The 22,449-nt window shown below is 44.2% G+C and overlaps 1 protein-coding gene across 3 annotated transcripts in view; it reads left to right on the top strand.

Moving 5' to 3' along the window:
• LOC120932444 (A disintegrin and metalloproteinase with thrombospondin motifs 2-like) overlaps nt 1–22,449 on the top strand; it is a 1,658,079-nt gene that overhangs the window by 1,451,691 nt on the left and 183,939 nt on the right. For all 3 annotated transcript variants that reach the window (XM_040344802.1, XM_040344801.1, XM_040344800.1), the window contains exon 20: nt 9,698–9,827. In XM_040344802.1, the coding sequence (XP_040200736.1) occupies nt 9,698–9,827 (130 nt within the window). The remainder of the gene's footprint in view (nt 1–9,697; nt 9,828–22,449) is intronic.

The raw sequence follows: 22,449 nt of genomic DNA on the forward strand, positions 1-22,449 counted from the left end.
CACGCAGCTTATAAACCAGTCATTTAAGGAAGGCACAGTGCCCTCCCTGCTGAAAGAGGGCACAATCCAGCCCATCTTGAAAAAACCCACCCTGGACCCTAAGGACCCAACTCATCGCCGTCCCGTAACAGGCCTAAATGTTCTCTCCAAGGTAATGGAGAAAGTAGTGGTACAACAGCTGCAACAGCATCTAGATACCCATAATCTACTTGATCCATTTCAATCAGGTTTTCGTCCCGGATACGGGACGGAAACAGCATTACTCAAAATATGGGACGACGCTCTTGAGGCCGCAGACAAAGGAGAATCTTGTCTCCTGGTTCTGCTGGACCTAAGCGCAGCCTTTGACACGGTAGACCATAAACTGTTACTGACGCGACTGGCTGAAGTAGCCAGAGTCGCAGAAGGTGATTTACCATGGTTTTCCTCCTTTCTAGAAAACCGATCACAAACAGTGAAACTGGGATCTTTCATGTCTGAAAAGCGCACGGTGTCATGTGGAGTCCCCCAAGGATCCCCCCTGTCGCCGGTGCTTTTCAACATCTATCTTCGCCCTCTCTTTGAAATCATCAGTAGCCAAGAACTACTCTATCACTCTTATGCAGACGATACGCAATTGTATTTTCGCTTTTGCAACAAAAATGATCATCATCTAAGTTTAGAGAAATGTCTCTCTTTGATAGAAAACTGGATGACTAAGAGTTATCTTAAACTCAACAGCTCCAAAACAGAACTGCTCATGTTTCACGCCAGCCGTAAGAGTCAACTGGCACCAACCTGGACACCCCTGCCCATTCTGGGCCAAATCATCACCCCTAGCTCCAAAGTAAAAAGTCTTGGGGTCATATTCGACACCTACATGACAATGGATGCACAAATAGGGTCAGTAGTCAGCGGATCGCACCATCTGTTGAGCCTACTACGCAGACTTATTCCATTTATTCCCAAAGAAGACGTAGCAGTCGTGGTGGGAACAATTGTGAACTCCAGACTGGACTATGCAAATGCCCTTTACCTCGGACTCCCAAAGTACATAGTTAGTCACATAGTTAGTCAGGTTGAAAAAAGACACAAGTCCATCCAGTTCAACCACAAAAAATAAAAAAACAAAATAAAAAACACAGTAAAATCCTATACACCCAACTCCATACCCACAGTTGATCCAGAGGAAGGCAAAAAACCCCAGCAGAGCATGATCCAATTTGCTACAGCAGGGGAAAAAATTCCTTCCTGATCCCCCAAGAGGCAATCGGATTTACCCTGGATCAACTTTACCTACAAATCTTAGTACTCAGTTATATTCTGTACATTTAGGAAAGAATCCAGGCCTTTCTTAAAGCAATCTACTGAGCTGGCCAGAACCACCTCTGGAGGGAGTCTGTTCCACATTTTCACAGCTCTTACTGTGAAAAAACCTTTCCGTATTTGGAGGTGAAATCTCTTTTCCTCTAGACGTAAAGAGTGCCCCCTTGTCCTCAGTGTTGACCGTAAAGTGAATAACTCAACACCAAGTTCACTGTATGGACCTCTTATATATTTGTACATGTTGATCATATCCCCCCTTATTCTCCTCTTCTCAAGAGTGAATACATTCAGTTCCTCTAATCTTTCCTCATAGCTGAGCTCCTCCATGCCTCTTATCAGTTTGGTTGCCCTTCTCTGCACTTTCTCCAGTTCTCCGATGTCCTTTTTGAGAACTGGTGCCCAAAACTGAACTGCATATTCCAGATGAGGTCTTACTAATGATTTGTACAGGGGCAAAATTATATCTCGGTCTCTGGAGTCCATACCTCTCTTAATACAAGAAAGGACTTTGCTCGCTTTGGAAACCGCAGCTTGGCATTGCATGCCATTATTGAGCTTATGATCAACTAAAACCCCCAGATCCTTCTCCACTACAGATCCCCCCAGTTGTACTCCCCCTAGTATGTATGATGCATGCATATTCTTAGCCCCCAAGTGCATAACTTTACATTTATCTACATTAAACCTCATCTGCCACTTAGTCGCCCAATTAGACAGAGCATTGAGGTCGGCTTGTAAATTGGAGACATCCTGCAAGGACGTTATTCCACTGCATAGCTTGGTGTCATCTGCAAAGACAGAAATGTTACTTTTGATCTCAGACCCAATATCATTTATAAATATATTGAAAAGTAAGGGTCCCAGCACTGAACCTTGGGGTACACCACTGATAACCTTGGACCATTCAGAGTAAGAATCATTAACCACGACACTGTGAATTCTGTCTTTCAGCCAGTTTTCTATCCATTTACAAACTGATATATCCAATCCTGTAGACCTTACCTTACACATGAGCCGTGTGTGCGGAACTGTATCGAACGCTTTTGCAAAATCCAAATATATCACGTCCACAGCCACGCCTCTGTCCAGGGTTTTACTTACCTCTTCATAAAAGGAAATCAGGTTTGTCTGACAACTTCTGTTTTTCATGAATCCATGTTGTCTGCTGCTTAAATAGTTTTTTTCCAGCAAGAACTCATCCATGTGGTCTTTTATTAAACGTACCAAATCTCTCATCTGCAAGTCGTTCAGAATACGGCCGCCAGACTTGTGACTGGGGAAAAAAACATGGGAATCAATCTCCCCTTCGTTGAGAACCCTCCACTGGTTGCCAGTAAAGGACAGAATTGCATTTAAAGCACTCTGTCTGACGCATAAGTGCATCCATGGGAAGGCTCCGCAATATCTTTGCGACAAGATAGAACCCCACAATTCCAATCGCGTTCTGCGATCCACCGACCAAAATCTGGTCAAGGTACCCAAAGCAAGATACAAGTCCAAAGGAGAAAGAAGGTTTGCTTTCCAAGGTCCTAGACTATGGAACGCTTTACCAATCAGCATTCGGTTGGAGGAAAACCACCTGGCCTTCAGAAGACAGATCAAAACTCTGCTCTTTTGATGTCAAGAGACAGGAACAACAAGCGCCCAGAGGCGATTCAGTTCGCATGTGACGCGCTATATACGTTTTTCATTCATTCATTCATTCATGTCCGCAGTCTCTGTCCATCTCTTGATTCATGTCCGCAGTCTCTGTCCATCTTTTGAATCATGTCCGCAGTCTCTGTCCATCTCTTGATTCATGTCCGCAGTCTCTGTCCATCTCTTGATTCATGTCCGCAGTCTCTGTCCATCTCTTGAATCATGTCCGCAGTCTCTGTCCATCTCTTGAATCATGTCCGCAGTCTCTGTTTATCTATTGAATCATGTCCGCAGTCTCTGCCCATCTCTTGAATCATGTCTGCAGTCTTTGCCCATCTCTTGAATCATGTCCGCAGTCTCTGCCCATCTCTTGAATCATGTCTACAGTCTCTGCCCATCTCTTGAATCATGTCCGCAGTCTCTGCCCATCTCTTGAATCATGTCCGCAGTCTCTGATCCTCTCTAGTATCATGTCTGTAGTCTCTGATGCTCTCTAGTATCATGTCTGCAGTCTCTGACCATCTCCTGTAGCATGTCTGCTGTGTTTAGACTTTGCTACATACAGGAAGTGTTATTGTGTGTTTTTTTTTTAAGAACAAATAGAAAAAAAAATGGAGTACTTAATTTTTTTTTTTTATGAAAGCCATGTGCACTTGCGCTGCAATCGTGATGCATCGTGATGCATCGCGGAATCGAATCGTGGACTTGATAATCGTAATCGCATCGAATCGTGAGACTGGTGAAGATGCGCAGCCCTAGTGGATATCTATTTAAATTTTAGCAGCATTGCACTCTTCTTGCTACATGTCTTGATGAAGTCATCCATTTGCATTAAACATTCAAGTTACATCTGTATGACTTATTTTTTTTTTACTTTCTTTTTTATTCCCAAAGAAGACGTAGCAGTCGTGGTGGGAACAATTGTGAACTCCAGACTGGACTATGCAAATGCCCTTTACCTCGGACTCCCAAAGTAGCAAATCTCTCGTCTGCAAGTCATTCAGAATACGGCCGCCAGACTTGTGACTGGGAAAAAAACATGGGAATCAATCTCACCTTCGTTGAGAACCCTCCACTGGTTGCCAGTAAAGGACAGAATTGCATTTAAAGCACTCTGTCTGACGCATAAGTGCATTCATGGGAAGGCTCCGCAATATCTTTGCGACAAGATAGAACCCCACAATTCCAATCGCGTTCTGCGATCCACCGACCAAAATCTGGTCAAGGTACCCAAAGCAAGATACAAGTCCAAAGGAGAAAGAAGGTTTGCTTTCCAAGGTCCTAGACTATGGAACGCTTTACCAACCAGCATTCGGTTGGAGGAACACCACCTGGCCTTCAGAAGACAGATCAAAACTCTGCTCTTTTGATGTCAAGAGACAGGAACAACAAGCGCCCAGAGGCGATTCAGTTCGCATGTGACGCGCTATATAAGTTTTTCATTCATTCATTCATTCATGTCCGCAGTCTCTTTTCATCTCTTGAATCATGTCCGCAGTCTCTGTCCATCTTTTGAATCATGTCCACAGTCTCTGCCCATCCCTTGAATCATGTCTGCAGTCTCTGATCCTCTCTAGTATCATGTCTGTAGTCTCTGATGCTCTCTAGTATCATGTCTGCAGTCTCTGACCATCTCCTGTAGCATGTATGCAGTCTCTGACCATCTCCTGTAGCATGTCTGCTGTGTTTAGACTTTGCTACATACAGGAAGTGTTATTGTGTGTTTTTTTTTAAGAACAGATAGGAAAAAAAAGTACTTAATTTTTTTTTATGAAATCCATGCGCACTTGCGCTGCAATCGTGATGCATCGCTGAATCGAATCGTGGACTTGATAATCGTAATCGCATCGAATCGTGAGACCGGTGAAGATGCGCAGCCCTAGTGGATATCTATTTAAATTTTAGCACCAATGCACTCTTCTTGCTACATGTCTTGATGAAGTCATCCATTTGCATTAAACATTCAAATTACATCTGTATGACTTATTTTTTTTTTACTTGGTGGTGTCTATATCTGTACAGTATGTAGTGTTCTGAGAAATGCCAAACCTCCAAACTGCACCTACAAACAGGATTATTTCTGTATGGTGTGCGATATAATACACAAGATTACTGTACTAAAAATGTAGTTTAGTAAAAGGGGGCTCTTATTTTTGGGGGGTATTGTTTTAGAGGTGGGATCAGTTCTGCAATCTAGAAGGGTACGGCAACATTGAGGTACACTGCACTTTATTGGAGATGGCCATAATGCACCACGTGCACATCGCTTTGCCGTTTCCTTAATAAATACATTTTGAGAGTAAGCCTGTGGGTGTTCACGTTTTTCTTTTCTTTTCATTTTTCCTTTTCTGAATAATATGCATTGTGAATACACCCTACCCAAATGATGGATGACACTCCAATCTAAACAATTTTAGACTCCCAGTTTGGGAACATTTTTATTTTTATATGGCCAGTGTATTGCTCTCTTACATTTGTGGCCAGTGGGAAAAGGGCCTTCTTACAGTGGTAGTCAAATGGGAGGAGGAAAGCATCTTACATTGCTGGTCAGTGAGAGAAAACATGGAAAAGAGGGCCCCACAATCTGGCAAGTGTAAATGTTTGTAAATGTTTGTTAGTCACCACATCCCTAGAGTTATAGAAAAAACAAGGAATACCCCCTCAAGGGTGGGACTTTTAAAGTGACACAAACACATAAATTGTAGAAAAAATAAATATCAATTTTATTAAATATGTCAAAATAAGGACATCAAAAAGTGTCCTATAAAGGATAAAAACCACATACAAGTGGTGTATAGATCCTACTTGATAAAACAATAAACCGACATAAGACCATATATAGTCCAACCTGACAGCCGTTTCGGTATCTGTGATCCTTCTTCAAGGGGTATTACAGACGAGCATAGGGTCAGAAAGTTGCATGTCTATTGGAGAAGAGATATGTACATATATTACAGAGAAAATAAACTTTAACATTATTTACAGCTCAAGTGATTGCAGTTTGTTTGCATATGAAATTAGAGACGAGAAGAAAAAGAGAGCAATGCATGTATGGTTTTTACAGAGTAAGCCATATTACTTACAGCAAGTGGGATCTGCAGGACATCTCCCGTCTCAGTGTCAAACACGCATCAAAGGAACAAGAATGTATATAGAGCCATAAGTCTCTGTGTTCACAGAAAGGATATTCATTAATAGCCAACCAAACAGAGGTCCTTCCCTAAGAAAAAAAAAAGGGGATTTTTCCGTCAAAAATAAAATAAACGTTCACTTGCAGGGTGAAAAAAGCGTAATGGCACTATATATTGACTAAATATGGCAACACAGAATAGGACAACTTACCATACATGGGAATCCACATGTGGGGTATCACTGCAGAAAAACCAGGTATAGGTCAACATACAGCAAACCTCCACGAATACTCCTCAAAATAAGGAGAAGTGGGTTACTCAATGGTAACGATGGCAATCTCTACACAAACAATGAAAATATAATGTAAATTGCCCATTTGGTGGGTTGTACTCAAAGGTACAACACCAGAAAAAAATAGTAAGCCAAAAGTCAATAAAAAAAGAGAGAGTACCTGTAGCTAGATTTCTCCCGATATCCCGGCAGACGCTATGACAGTCTAAGTCATTGGCGTCTGTAGCAGGCTTTATAAAGCCCGAAAATATCTTGGGTGCATGTGCACGGCGGACGTCCAGCGTCATGACGCAATCGCGGCATCAAAGACCGCGCCGACGTTATGATGACGCAATCACGGCAAAAGAGCGTGACCCGCAATGACGCGAAAACAGTCGTCAATGTGGTGACCACACACAGAACATTGAGGAATGCAGAAGCCTCCACAAATGGAGGGGACAACATCCAATCAATGCAGGAGGGAATAGATTCTTGAATGAGTATTACTGTAAGTTCAGATCTGACAATTTGTAAAATACAGTGTGATCGCCGTTCTGGTAAAAATGTTAACCCAGAAGAAGAAAAAAAAGGGGGGGGGGAAGAGGAGAAAAGGGAAAAAGGAAAAAGGGCCTCTCGCACAGGGTATGCCGAAGATTGCCCATTGTGGACTGCGTCCGGCATAGAGTGTGCGCTGACGCATGAAAGCAGAATAAACTGCATTGACAGGGGGGAACCCAACACACCACAGGCGTATGAAACAGTCAGTGTGCGTGAAAACCCCCTACATGCATCAGGTGGTGGCTAAAACATCCAAACGAGGAGACACTCCACAACGGGGTGTATCCAAATTTAAGCGTGTGAGGCAGAGGCCGGATAGTCATACAGTCTAGGAAGGGCCATGAGGTAAATATAAATATATCTATTCCTCCCATCCCCCAGAGGAAAAACCCTCTAAAAAGGGGCGGTAACTGACCATATCATTAAGTCCTGGCTTAGTAGTGGCATTTAGCATAGCTATCCATCTCGTCTCTCTCTGCAATAAGGTTCTATTCCAGTCACCCCCTATACTGTTGGGGTGTATTCTGTCCAAAATTAAGAATTCGATTTTTGGGATCTTACCACCGTGGGCGTCTCGAATATGGCGACCCAAAGGGAGATCCGGATCTGCATTTCTCATACAGGTGATGTGTCTGGAAGCACGCTTATGAAAGGGCTGTTTAGTTTTGCCGATATAAAAGACCCCACAGTGACATAGGAGTAAATATACCACTCCAGGTGTTTTGCAGTTCGCAAAGTGAATAGGTTTGAAGAGTTTACCATTTGGCAGTAAGATGTTATCTTCAATATTCATATATTGGCATAAATTGCAACCTCCGCACCTGAAGGTACCTGGTCTCTTATATGGACCTGTGCGGAATTCTCCCACGTATTCACTTTGAGTGAGACTGTCTTTAAGTGATCTTGTCTTTCGATAAGTAATCAGAGGTCTCAGCAAATGCCAGTGTTTGGAAATAATCCTACCAACATGTTTGCTCTGCCTACTAAATCTGGTGATAATCCGTAGGGCATTTGAGTTTACATCGGCCGGTAATTTTTTGGGTTCTTGTTTTTTAATCAACAAGTCATTTCTTGGTCTAGCGGTGGCTTTTCTAAAGGCCTTCTTAAGGCAAGTTAGAGAATAGCCCCATTTTAAGAGCCGGTCCCTAAGCATATCCGCTTCCATTTTAAAAATATCATCTCTTGTACAGTTGCGGCGTAGCAGCAAATACTGGCCAAAAGGGATAGATTTAATTAGGGGCATAGGATGTGCATAGGATGTGCACTTTGTGCATGTAGAATAGAATTGCATGCTGTGTCTTTTCTAAAAAGTGCACTTGTAAGTTTGCCATAGTCACATCTAGAAAATTGATTGAGACATCACTCTGGGTCATAGTGAATGTTAGATTATATGTGTTGTTATTCATGGCTGCGAGACATGACAGTAGTGTTTCAGGGGCACCCGACCAGACCATAAAGATGTCGTCAATGTAACGACTCCAGTGAATAATATGGTCAGTTAGGGGTAAATGGGCCTCCTCGGACAGGAACCCCTGTTCCCACTCCCCCAGGTACAGATTGGCATAGGATGGGGCACACAAAGTCCCCATAGCTACGCCCTGTACCTGGAAGAAGTGGGAACCATCAAAAGAAAAACATTCCTGGTTAGGACATGTTCCAGAGCCGAAATCATAAAGTCATCAAAAATTTGATTATCCCGATGGGATTGTGACAGAGTATGTCTGATCACTCCAATGCCCCGCCGGTGGGGAATGGAGCTATAGAGAGCCTCCACATCTATAGCCACCCGGAGGGCAATGGGGGGAACAGACAACTCATCCAATTGTTGGAGAAGATGTAGAGTATCTTTGACGTAGGAAGGTAAATTATTGACATATAGGCGTATTTGTTCATCTATGAACTTGCTAAGGTTTTCTGTAATGCTGCCACAGCCCGAGACGATAGGACGTCCGGGAGGTGGTATCTTATTTTTGTGGATTTTAGGAAGACTGTAGAACGTGGGAATTCTGGGATGCAAAGTCCTAACAAAATTCCACGTTTGTAAGTTAATAATCAGTTTGTAAAATTCTTCGTCATATTTGTTAATCTGGGACCTAGGAATCTTGGTATACCATTCGCTATTGTTCAAATTTTTACACATTCCTTTATATTGCAGATTGTTCATAATTACTATGTTGCCACCTTTATCAGCTGGTTTGATAGTTAGTTGTGTTTGTTTGATAAGGTTGTCTAACGCATATTTTTCTTTCTTAGTCAAATCGGATGAGCTTGTAGGATGAAAACTTAATCTATTAATATCCCTAGATGTCATAGTTAAAAAGGCATTCAAATTCATGTTGACATTTAAAGCAGGGAATTTATCAGATTTTTTCTTTAATGATGATTGAATTTTAGGTAAAACTATTGGTTTCTCTGGGATAGTAAGAGTTAAAAGGTCTTCTAAATCAATTTTATCGATTAAATCCCTGTCGTCCTGGTCTTCCGACAGTTTAACCAAGAGCTTTACATCATGTTCATGTTGTGTGAGAAAAAAACATGACCCTTCAGTGGAAGGATGGTCCCACTCTTCACTCTAATATTGGTGGTCATTGAGAAGTAGGATGCCCCCTACAATAGTGATCAGTAGAAAAAAGCATGTTCCTTACACTGGCGGTCACTATTGGTCAGTGGAAAGAAGAACTGCATAAATGCTAACAACGAGAATTCCATTGTAGTTCTACAAGGAAACACTTTCATATTACCGTAACTATCTGCAGAAGTATTTAGTATTATAATCTATTATTTTTATTTCTAGTGTTCTGTGACCTGTGGCAATGGAACCCAAGAAAGGCAAGTTCTTTGTGGTTCAAGCGACAATACAACAATGAACTGTAGTAGTGAAAAACCAGAAACCACACGAATTTGTAAACTACCATCTTGTTCTAGTAAGTTATAACCTTTTTAGTTTTAATCTTTCAAGTGATGATTATAAGAATGTGGAAATCTGATTGAAGAACCCTATTTTAAGCAGGGATACAATAGTCTTTATGCATGAGGTACCTTTACATTTACTGTAGCACTATAACCCTATGTCCATGCAATGTAATTTGTAAGTGGATACATAAAAGTATAAGCAAAGTATTCTCAAAGGCTTCTTTTGTAAATTTTTACTAGTAAGCTACATCAATTCCACCAGTGAGCACACAAATCTTTATGCACATTCACCACCACATGTGATATAACTGCCACCTACAGCCTCTCGCCTCAAGATATTGACCTACTCCTTAATTTTGGGTCATATAGCGCTTATCCCTTTAACCCTTTCACTGCCGGGTCCATGGGGTGTATGGACCTACAGCACTGCTTCCAGCTGGCCAGGCTTCCAGCTGGCCTACATTCCTCTTCTGCTATAAGCTTCTTCCAGCTGAAGACCAGCATCTCTATTGCATAGTGGGCATGTTCTGGGTGCTGAGGACTAAAAAAAATTGAAATGTGAGGAGGCGCATGCGCCTGACATGGACGCCTAGTCAGAGAGCTCCGCTCCACTCCAGCCGACCGGGGCCTCCAGCGCCACGAGCACTGCCGCACTTGCCTGGATTTACCCCCCGCGGATAGCTGACACCCCGCAGACTCCCCCGATGCACTCGGGGACAGTGAGGAGAACCTTGCAGTATCCCTCCGGGATGGAGAACGAGCGGGCCGCGAGTCCCAAGATGGCGCCTGCTCCTCCTCACACAGCCCAGGTCCACCTAGCCAGCACTCCAGTCGCAGCGTCATCCCACTCTCAGATGCTCGGTCTCACAGTGAGTACAGCTGCACTGGGTCCTGTCTCCTCTGCCTCAACAGAATCCCTGCTGAATCAGACCCTGGAGGAGCTGGGTCTCTCCCCCATGGAAGCCGGGCCCCCCCAGCAGCTAATACAGGCTGGGGATTCAGGCCTGGTCCCTCCTATGTCCATGGCAGACATGTTTGCTAAATTTGCTGAGCTCCTGGACAGGGGCTTGCATGACACTGCCACCAAGATTACTAATGATATTAAGGCAGACCTCCACTCCATAGGTTCCCGAATTGAACTGGTTGAAAGCCATTTAGAAACCACCATTGTACGGACTAATCAAAATACCAACTGCATCCAGACCCTGCAGGATCAACTCGAGACGGCGAACGCTAAAATAGACGAACTTGAGAACAGGAACAGGCGCTACAACTTTAGGGTTAGGGGGCTCCCTGAATCCTACAAAGATGTCCCTGACACAATTCGGTCACTCATCAAGGAACTGATCCCTGACATCCCTCTCCACAGGCTGGAGCTCGACCAAGCTCATAGGGCCCTGCGGCCACCAAGGTCTGACAGCCTCCCCAGAGACATTGTGGTGAAGCCACACTTCTATACGGTTAAGGAGGAAGTGATGCGCAAATCACGGTCCATGTCAAAGCTCTCATTCCAGGGTCACGAGATCCAAATCTTTGCAGACTTGTCTCCGTCTACCATTCAGAAGAGGAGAGCCCTCAAACCACTGCTTACCATATTGATAGAAGAAATCAAATACTGGTGGCTCTTCCCATTCCAACTCAAATTTGTCTACAAAGGCAAACCTTATACGTTCGCCTCCCTGCAGGAGGGAGAAATTCTTTTACTGAAGCTGGGCCTCATCAGACAAGATCCGAATCTCCAGCCTCCTGCGCCTGCTCCCAACTCGACGAAAAGACAGCTCCCTACCAGTCCGTTACAACCGCTGTGGGAATCCTCCCGAACCAAGAAGTCCAAAGACACTCCTCCTCCATGAGACGTCTAGGTCCCCGGAACTTGCTTACTTTGTTTATTTTTTGAGTACAGGGACGGCTCGGACTCCTTTTGCTCCTCACTGAGCTAAATTGACCCTGTGCACCCTTTCCTGCCTCAATTTAGGCAGCCACATGAGACCTGTGCCCCTAAGGGTTTTTTTTCTTTCTTTATTTTTTATTATTTTTTATTATTATTTTTTTATTATTCATTTTTTTTTTAATGTTTTTTTTTTTTTATTTATTTATTTATTTATTTTTTTGGGCTTGCGTCCATTTGCCGGACCGAGCCCTTGGCCTGGAGGGGGGGGGGAGGTTCAGTGGCTGTTGACGCACCCCTATTGCTTTTGCACAGTTGAATCTGGATGGTTTCCATTCCTTTCCTGTTCCCATCCCCTCTTTGCCGCCGCATCCCTGGTCTCTCCGTCGCCCTTCCCTACCCTTCCCCCCACCCATTTCTGCCCATCCCCATCCCCCTCTTTCTATCCCTATCCCTCTTCACCTTTACTGCAGGTCTCGGGAAGTTTATCTGTTTTAGTTTATGGTCCTGGATTTGTTTTTCTCAATTTTTGTCCTCTCTAGGGGTTTTGTATACGTGTGTATGTATATGTGCATGCAGGGGTATGTATATGAATTTTTTACTTTATTTTGCTTCTCTCATAGATTTGGTCTCTATAGGTGCTCGATGTGATGGCGGGCACCAGGCCCGCTTTACTCCTTTTTTAAGCTTAATTTAAAGTGGCCCTGTGTTTTGGAATAAGTGTTTTAGTGGGGTAATGGGTGATGTCAGCCGCGCGTCGTTCCTAAGACCATCCCAGAGGGCAAAGGAGTGAGAGAATGTTGGGGACAAAATGGAGGGTCTCAACGTTTTAGGACACCACAACAGATAATCCAGGGTGTGGAGCGAAACCGCCTGTCTTTCAATGTGTATCCAATCAGGCAATTCCCAGCGAGAGTAGACCGTTGAGATTTGGGCAAGTTGAGCCGCCTGGAAATACCGAAGTAAGTTTGGGAGACCCAGGCCACCCTGCTCCCTAGTCCGGAATAGAACCGATTTTGACAGTCTGTAACCCCCCCCCCACCCCAGACAAATTTAATGATTTTATTTTGGAAAGATTTTAGATGTGCCCTGACCAGGGGGATAGGCAATGCTCTAAAGTAGTATAAGATGCGTGGGAGTAGTGTCATTTTTATTGCATTGATCCTACCCAGCCAGGAAAGAGATAACTGAGACCACCTGAAGAGATCGCCTTCTAGCTTTTGGAATAGCTGGGGGTAGTTAGCTTGATAAAGGAGTTCCACCTTGAAAGTCAGCTTAATCCCTAGATATGTGATGGACTTGTCGCTCCATGTGAATCGAAAGCCCTTCCTAATCCTGGCGAGCAGAGAATCCGGAATATTAATGTTGAGGGCTTGGGATTTATTATAGTTGACTAAAAGCCCAGAAACCTTTCCAAATTCATCCAAGAGCCGGCAAATATTAGGGAGGGATATCAGGGGGGATGAGACGAATAGGAAATGTCGTCAGCGAATAGTGCACATTTATGGGACCTAGAACCACAATTAATGCGGTGAATATTCGGGTCGGTTCTAATGGCTATCGCTAGAGTCTCGATTGCTATGGCGAAAATTAGGGGTGAAAGAGGGCATCCCTGTCTGGTGCCTCTGGAGATCTGGAAAGGCTCAGAGTAAAACCCCTGCAGACGAACCTGAGCCTCTGGGGTGGAATATAGGGCTTGTAAGGTATTGGTGAAAGATTCTCTAAATCCCCATCGCTTCAGGGTAGCAAAAATATAGGGCCAGTGTACAGAATCAAAGGCCTTCTGGAGGTCTAGTGAGAGGAGACAACCCTGCCTAGGAGCATCGTTGTCCCAGTTGGAATTGAGAAGGGACATAATATCAATTGCTCGACGTATTTGGTCTGGGCCCTGTCTACCCGGAATGAATCCCACTTGGTCCTTATTAACGTAGAGACTAATGAAAGAGGATAAGCGGTCTGCAAGGATCTTAGTCAGGATTTTCAAGTCATTATTAATGAGCGAGATCGGCCTGTAGTTAGATACTGAGCTAGGGTCTTTCCCAGGTTTAGGGATAACTGTAGTATAAGCAGAATTACTTGCATTGTCTAGTGGGTCTCCCCGTCGCAGAGCATTAAAAAAACGTGCCAGATAAGGTGCAAGAGCCTCAGCGAAGGTTTTATAATAAGGGACAGAGAACCCGTCCGGGCCAGGAGCAGATTGTGATTTTAGAGTTTTTATAACCGCGCATTCCTCATCTGATGAGATAAGGGTTTCCAATTTCAAGCGGTGTCTGTCATCCAATCTGGGAAGTTGGATGCTATCTAGGAATTCGTCCACTGTGTGTTGTGAAGGGTGCTCGCCCCTGCCATAAAGCGATTTGTATAAGGAATGGAATTCCTCCATAATACGTTGAGGGTTCTGGGATAAAGTGCCGCCATGAATTTTAATTTTGGGGATGGCAAAAGAACGGACCTTCAGCGTAGATCCTACTCGCAAGCATGGATCCTATCTTATCACCTTGGCAGTAGAATCGGGCTTTATTCCAACGTAACCATTTTTCAGCCTTTGTGGTTAGGGCCAAATTCAGGGCTGTGCGGGCTGAGTCCAGAAGTTCTACAGGGACAGACCTAGGATTTGCTTTATGTTTTTTAGCTAGCGAAGAGAAGTCTTGTTCTAACTTCGTTATCTCAAGTTTCCTGGCCCTGTGAATCTTGGAGGCTATTTGAATGAGTTTTCCCCTGATTACGGCTTTATGAGCTGCCCAGAGACAGGCAGGTGTAGTGTCGGGGACATCATTAGTCAGAAAGTAAAAATCTATTGCACTTTTAATTTCCTTTTTTCTGATAGGGTCACTCAATATGGACTCATTTAGTCTCCAGTGGCCGGGCACCCGATGACCCGAGGGGCGCCGTAGAGTCAGGAAAACCATGGAGTGATCCGACCAGACAGCGTCTCTGATGCATGACTTGGAGGCCAGACGAACTATAGCGGTGGGAAGGAATATGTGATCTATGCGCGCAAAGGAGCAGTGCGGGCTAGAATAGTGAGTGTAATCTCTCATCGTCGGGTTTATTTCTCTCCAGATGTCAACCAGGCCATGATCAAAAAGGAGTTTAGCGATGTGTAGGCTTTGTTTAGTGGGTCTAGTGAGTTGTTTTCCCGGGGGGCGAGATTTGTCCAGGCCCTGATCGAAAGCGGTGTTGGAGTCGCCTCCACATATCACCGTACCTTCCAATAAGGGAGTCAGGGATCTCAACATTGATTGAAAAAAAGGGAATTGACCCTTGTTAGGGGCGTAGTATGAGATAAAGGAGTACGTATGGTCATCTAGGTCCCCAATGATTAAAATGTACCTGCCCTCTGGGTCTTTATGTTCTGATTTGAGGGAGAATTTACATTTGTGAGAGAAGAGAATGCCCACCCCTCTTGTCTTGTCTTCCGCATTGGCTAGATAGAAGGTAGGGAATTTGGCGTGTAGGAACGTTGGGCTGTAACGTTTAGGAAAGTGCCTTTCCTGAACTAGGGCCACATCTATCTTTTGGGAATGAAAATATTGTAGTACTTTTCGCCTTTTGACCAGGGAATTTAGGCCTAGAACATTATGGGACACCACCTTGAAGGGGCGTGATTCTGGGGGGGAGTTAGCCATAGAGCAGAAGGGAGCAACCAACTAGCACCCCAAGGGCACCTACCGTTTCCTCTCCTCAAGCAGCGAAGCCCTCCTCCGGTAAACAGACGATCTTTATCACAGCTAAGGTAATTTGTGGGGCTCTTCCCAAGTCGGCCACTGCAAAAAAACAAATATTAGAAAGACAAAAAAGAAAGGAAGGAAAGAGAAAGAAGATATAGCCGAGAAACAAGAGAGTTTCACGGAGGGTGGAGGAGAAAGGGTCCTCCATCCGTAAGGTGAACCAAAAAAAAACCTCCCTTCCACGAGGAGGGGAGCAATCCTGACAAGAGAAGGGCGTAAAGTCTGTTCTTCAAGGCTTTTATGTGCATGCAGGGGTATGTATATGAATTTTCTATTTTATTTTGCTTCTCTCAAAGATTTGGTCTCTATAGGTGCTCGATGTGATGGCGGGCACCAGGCCTGCTTTACTCCTTTTTTAAGCTTAATTTAAAGTGGCCCCGTGGCTGGAATGGGGCTCATGCACCCCGTCCTGCCTTGAAGAACAGGCTTTACGCCCTTCTCTTGTCAGGATTGCTCCCCTCCTCGTGGAAGGGAGTTTTTTTTTGGTTCACCTTACGGATGGAGGACCCTTTCTCCTCCCCCCTCCGTGAAACTCTCTTGTTTCTCGGCTATATCTTCTTTCTCTTTCCTTCCTTTCTTTTTTGTCTTTCTAATATTTGTTTTTTTGCAGTGGCCGACTTGGGAAGAGCCCCACAAATTATCTTAGCTGCGATAAAGACCGTCTGTTTACCGGAGGAGGGCTTCGCTGCTTGTGGAGAGGAAACGGTAGGTGCCCTTGGGGTGCTAGTTGGTTGCTCCCTTCTGCTCTATGGCTAACTCCCCCCCAGAATCACGCCCCTTCAAGGTGGTGTCCCATAATGTTCTAGGCCTAAATTCCCTGGTCAAAAGGCGAAAAGTACTACAATATTTTCATTCCCAAAAGATAGATGTGGCCCTAGTTCAGGAAACGCACTTTCCTAAACGTTACAGCCTAACGTTCCTACACGCCAAATTCCCTACCTTCTATCTAGCCAATGCGGAAGACAAGACAAGAGGGGTGGGCATTCTCTTCTCTCACAAATGTAAATTCTCCCTCAAATCAGAACATAAAGACCCAGAGGGCAGGTACATTTTAATCATTGGGGACCTAGATGACCATACGTACTCCTTTATCTCAATTCCCTTTTTTTCAATCAATGTTGAGATCCCTGACTCCCTTATTGGAAGGTACGGTGATATGTGGAGGCGACTCCAACACCGCTTTCGATCAGGGCCTGGACAAATCTCGCCCCCCGGGCAAACAACTCACTAGACCCACTAAACAAAGCCTACGCATCGCTAAACTCCTTTTTGATCATGGCCTGGTTGACATCTGGAGAGAAATAAACCAGACGATGAGAGATTACACTCACTATTCTAGCCCGCACTGCTCCTTTGCGCGCATAGATCACATATTCCTTCCCACCGCTATAGTTCCTCTGGCCTCCAAGTCATGCATCAGAGACGCTGTCTGGTCGGATCACTCCATGGTTTTCCTGACTCTACGGCGCCCCTCGGGTCATCGGGTGCCCGGCCGCTGGAGACTAAATGATTCCATATTGAGTGACCCTATCAGAACAAAGGAAATTAAAAGCGCAATAGATTTTCACTTTCTGACTAATGATGTCCCCGACACTACACCTGCCTGTCTCTGGGCAGCTCATAAAGCCGTAATCAGGGGAAAACTCATTCAAATAGCCTCCAAGATTCACAGGGCCAGGAAACCTGAGATAACAAAGTTAGAACAAGACTTCTCTACCCTAGCTAAGAAACATAAAGCAAATCCTAGGTCTGTCCCTGTAGAACTTCTGGACTCAGCCCGCACAGCCCTGAATTTGGCCCTAACCACAAAGGCTGAAAAATGGTTACGTTGGAATAAAGCCCGATTATACTGCCAAGGTGATAAGATAGGATCCATGCTTGCGAGTAGGATCTACGCTGAAGGTCCGTTCTTTTGCCCTCCCCAAAATTAAAATTCATGGCGGCACTTTATCCCAGAACCCTCAACGTATTATGGAGGAATTCCATTCCTTCTACAAATCGCTTTATGGCAGGGGCGAGCACCCTTCACAACACACAGTGGACGAATTCCTAGATAGCATCCAACTTCCCAGATTGGATGACAGACACCGCTTGAAATTGGAAACCCCTATCTCATCGGACGAGGTATGCGCGTTTATAAAAACTCTAAAATCACAATCTGCTCCTGGCCCGGACGGGTTCTCTGTCCCTTATTATAAAACCTTCGCTGAGACTCTTGCACCTTATCTGGCACGTTTTTTCAATGCTCTGCAACGGGGAGACCCACTAGACAACGCAAGTAATTCTGCTTATATTACAGTTATCCCTAAACCTGGGAAAGACCCTAGCTCAGTATCTAACTACAGGCCGATCTCGCTCATTAATAATGACTTGAAAATCCTGACTAAGATCCTTGCAGACCGCTTATCCTCTTTCATTAGCCTCTACGTTAATAAGGACCAATTGGGATTCATTCCGGGTAGACAGGGCCCAGACCAAATACGTCGAGCAATTGATATTATGTCCCTTCTCAATTCCAACTGGGACAACGATGCTCCTAGGCAGGGTTGTCTCCTCTCACTAGACCTCCAGAAGGCCTTTGATTCTGTACACTGGCCCTATATTTTTGCTACCCTGAAGCGATGGGGATTTAGAGAATCTTTCACCAATACCTTACAAGTCCTAAATTCCACCCCAGAGGCTCAGGTTCGTCTGCAGGGGTTTTACTCTGAGCCTTTCCAGATCTCCAGAGGCACCAGACAGGGATGCCCTCTTTCACTCCTAATTTTCGCCATAGCAATCGAGACTCTAGCGTTAGCCATTAGAACCGACCCGAATATTCACGGCATTAATTGTGGTTCTAGGTCCCATAAATGTGCACTATTCGCTGACGACATTTTCCTATTGGGTCTCATCCCCCCTGATATCCCTCCCTAATATTTGCCGGCTCTTGGATGAATTTGGAAAGGTTTCTGGGCTTTTAGTCAACTATAATAAATCCCAAGCCCTCAACATTAATATTCCAGGTTCTCTGCTCGCCAGTATTAGGGAGGGCTTTCGATTCACATGGAGTGACAAGTCCATCACATATCTAAGGATTAAGCTGACTTCCAAGGTGGAACTCCTTTATCAAGCTAACTACCCCCAGCTATTCCAAAAGCTAGAAGGCGATCTCTCCAGGTGGTCTCAGTTATCTCTTTCCTGGCTGGGTAGGATCAATGCAATAAAAATGACACTACTCCCACGCATCTTATACTACTTTAGAGCATTGCCTATCCCCCTGGTCAGGGCACATCTAAAATCTTTCCAAAATAAAATCATTACATTTGTCTGGGGTGGGGGGGGGTTACAGACTGTCAAAATCGGTTCTATTCCGGACTAGGGAGGAGGGTGGCCTGGGTCTCCCAAACTTACTTCGGTATTTCCAGGCGGCTCAACTTGCCCAAATCTCAACGGTCTACTCTCGCTGGGAATTGCCTGATTGGATACACATTGAAAGACAGGCGGTTTCGCTCCACACCCTGGATTATCTGTTGTGGTGTCCTAAAACGTTGAGACCCTCCATTTTGTCCCCAACATTCTCTCACTCCTTTGCCCTCTGGGATGGTCTTAGGAACGACGCGCGGCTGACATCACCCATTACCCCACTAAAACACTTATTCCAAAACCCGGAATTCCCTCCAGGGCTTAATGTAAAAATGTTCAAATGGTGGATAGATAAGGGAATGTACAGAATAGTCACTTTCTCAGTCCCGCGGGCCCTCACTCTAAAACATTTTACTCCAAAGTTCTAAACATGCCTCAGACGGAACTTTTTCGCTATGCTCAGATCTCATCCTTCCTACATAAACTATGGACAACACATACCCATAGCCCACGACTTACGTCATACGAACAATGGTGTGGCCAGGCAGATGAGCAGAGGGGAGGAATCACAGGAATTACAGGGCACTTTCTTCCACTGGCTCCAAGACTTCCTTCATGCTGGCTTGGGAGAAGGATTTATCTCAACAATGTACGTTAGAGACATGGAATAGAAACTCCTTTCAATCTTACAAGGGGGTCCTTAATTCCAACCTTGTGGAAGCTAGCATTAAGGTTCTCTCCAGATGGTATCTGGTCCCCTCGAAGCTTGCCAAGATGTACCCAACGTCATCCCCCCTGTGCTTTCGGGGCTGTAACCATAGGGGTGATATGTTACATGTGTGGTGGGGTTGCCCCAGATTACGGAGTTTTTGGAATAAAATATTCTCCTGGATTCGAAAGATCACTGAAGCGCCCATCCCTACATCTCCCCTGATTGCCCTTTTGAATTTTCCGGCCCAGGCAGTGTCCAGGAGTACACAACGCTTGATCTTTTTTATCCTCTTAGGTGCCAAACTCACTCTGGCCAAAGCCTGGAAAAAAACAACTGTATCTACTCTTTTAGCTAAAAGGAAAATCTCCTGGATTATGGCACAAGAGAAAATAGCTAGCGTACTCCTGTATCGCACAGAACAATTCGAACAGACTTGGAAGCCATGGGCCTCCTACATTAAGGTCCTGCTTTAATCGGTCTATAACCAAGTCCCTCTTCCTCCAACTCTTCCCAGGTCGGTTTCTCTTCCTTCCTCTCTTTCTCTTTTACTTCCTTTTCCTTATTTTCTTCCTTCTTCTTTCACCCTCATTTCCCTGAGATGGACATGACTATTGCCCACACATGCGTGAGCACAAGCATACTTGCTGTTGGGTCATTGATTACTGCTCCCATGTCCTGTCCACGCTAATGGGTTTGTTGTTAGCGTGTGATGGGTGGTTCCTTTAACACCCATTCATCGGCTGTTAGAATTTTGCCTCAACATGGCCTTCGAGTGTAGTTAGTAGTTTAACCTGACTGTACGTGACCTAGTTTATATTACTAGCTCCGAATTAGGGAGTTTGAAACCCGGCCACAGTATGCTCCCATTAGGGGTGGCTGGTTTCTCCCCAGATCTCCCAAGCCAGTTTCCCTAGGTACAGTAACACAAGCTGCCTTGTTGTTTGAATTCACATTGCAGGCTAATAGCCAAGGTTATTGTATGTTCTTATTCTGTACTGGTAATGAATTGTATACTCTCCATTCACTTTTGGATTATTGTATTAATTGTTTCTTTCTGGCCATGTTGGCGCAAGCAGAACAAATGGTCCCACTCCTGTTTGATTTCTTGCACTGTGTACTCTATTTTGAAATGAAAATTTATTGCAAAGAAAAAAAAAAATTGAAATGTATCACTGTGGTGGCCCCCTTCTCCACCACTCCTCTCTTGATCAACAGAAGCCTCAAAACCACATTTTCCTACCAGATTTGGGAAAGGCATCACATAAACTCCTCTTTAAAGTGGATGTGAACCCAAACAAATTTTTATGTCACAATGTAGAGTATAAGATTTCCTATCATCTGTGCCCAGTCTCGCCACACAGAGTTAATCCAGCTATGAGCAATCCTCTTTTATTGTTCAGTGAAAATAAACAGACTTTCAGATAAAACCATGTCTAAATAAAAAATCCTTTCCTCTTTCCTTGCTTTAAGTGACATATATGACATATCTTGCTTGGACATGTTTATCATGTGTTATGTTTATCATAATATAAGGTGATCCACAGTATAAAAAGTGAGAAATCCACCCCCCCCCCACACACACACATAACACATCCTGGTAATATACAATGAACTGTGGATCACCTCATATTATGATAAACATAACATAACATATATGATAAACATGTCCAAGCTAAATATGTAAATAACCTGTCACTCAAAGCAAGGAGAGAGGAAAGGACTTTTTATTTAGACAGGGTTTTATCTGGAAGTCTGTTCATTTTCACTGAACAATAAAAGAGGATTGCTCAGAGCTGGATTAACTCTGTGTGGCAAGACTGGGCACAAATGATAGGAAATCTTATACTCTACATTGTGACATCAAAAATGTTTGGGTTTACATCCACTTTAAGGTGTCCTCAAGAAATTTCATCTTCTGCTCCCTCTGTTAGGATGGGATAAGTTCTGAGTCTTTCCCCTTGTAACGGTGGTCAAGGAGGGTTACCAACCAATAGTGATCCTTCTCCTTGATGCCACATATTCTCTGCTCCCTTTGCAAGCTTTGAAGAATGAGGGAGGCATGAGAAGCAGACTCCTCTGGGTCACTGAGTATTACAGTATCTAGAACTACCTCCTCGCAGCCATGTTCTACTCCCAAGGATTGTCTTGGTCTGAGATATAGAATAGATAACACATTTGAAAGAGTTGTTGGTGCCGCACACCCCGATTGAATAGAATTAAATGGAAGATCTCTCAAGGGTTTTTTTTGGCGGAAGAATAGTGTATGAAACAAGTTACAGATGGTTTATGAAAAAATATATTTATTTCACGTATCACAGTATCAAAATAAGGGGGAAATTGGGCATAATTACATGGGAGTCATAAAAAGCTATTTTTGGCCGTGAAATCAAGAACGTAACTCATCAATAAAGAAACATTAACACATAGACTCATATGAAATTCCACTTATAAAATCCCTACGCGTTTTGACCAAAAATGATGGTTAACGGTCTTCTTCAGGGTAATATGTTTGGTTCCTTGATGTGAAAATTGTATTTCATGGCCGACCAAATTGCTGCTCATCTAAAAGTGCATCAAGCCCTGATGACTCCGGGGTGTCTCCACATGCCTCAGGTCCCCCACGAGGAAGAGCCCCACCTCCTCCAAGCTTACAAGGAGTCACCCCCTAGTGAAACTGGGGGAGAAAAGGAAGAGGATTGTTGGAGAGGGGAGATGAAGGGGGGTCCTTTGAGTCTATGTGTTAATGTTCCTTCATTGTTGTTCTTGATGTCATGGCCAAAAATTGCTTTTTATGACTCCCATGTAATTATGCCCCATTTCCCCTTATTTTTGAAATGGGATACGTGAAATAAATATATTTTTACATAAACCATCTGTTACTTGTTTCATGCACTATTCTGCCACTAAAAAAACCCATTGAGGGATCTTCCAAAAAGGATTCTCTTGGTCTTGCTTTG

Source organism: Rana temporaria, chromosome 3 (assembly GCF_905171775.1).
Source record: "Rana temporaria chromosome 3, aRanTem1.1, whole genome shotgun sequence".
NCBI classification, from domain to species: domain Eukaryota; kingdom Metazoa; phylum Chordata; class Amphibia; order Anura; family Ranidae; genus Rana; species Rana temporaria.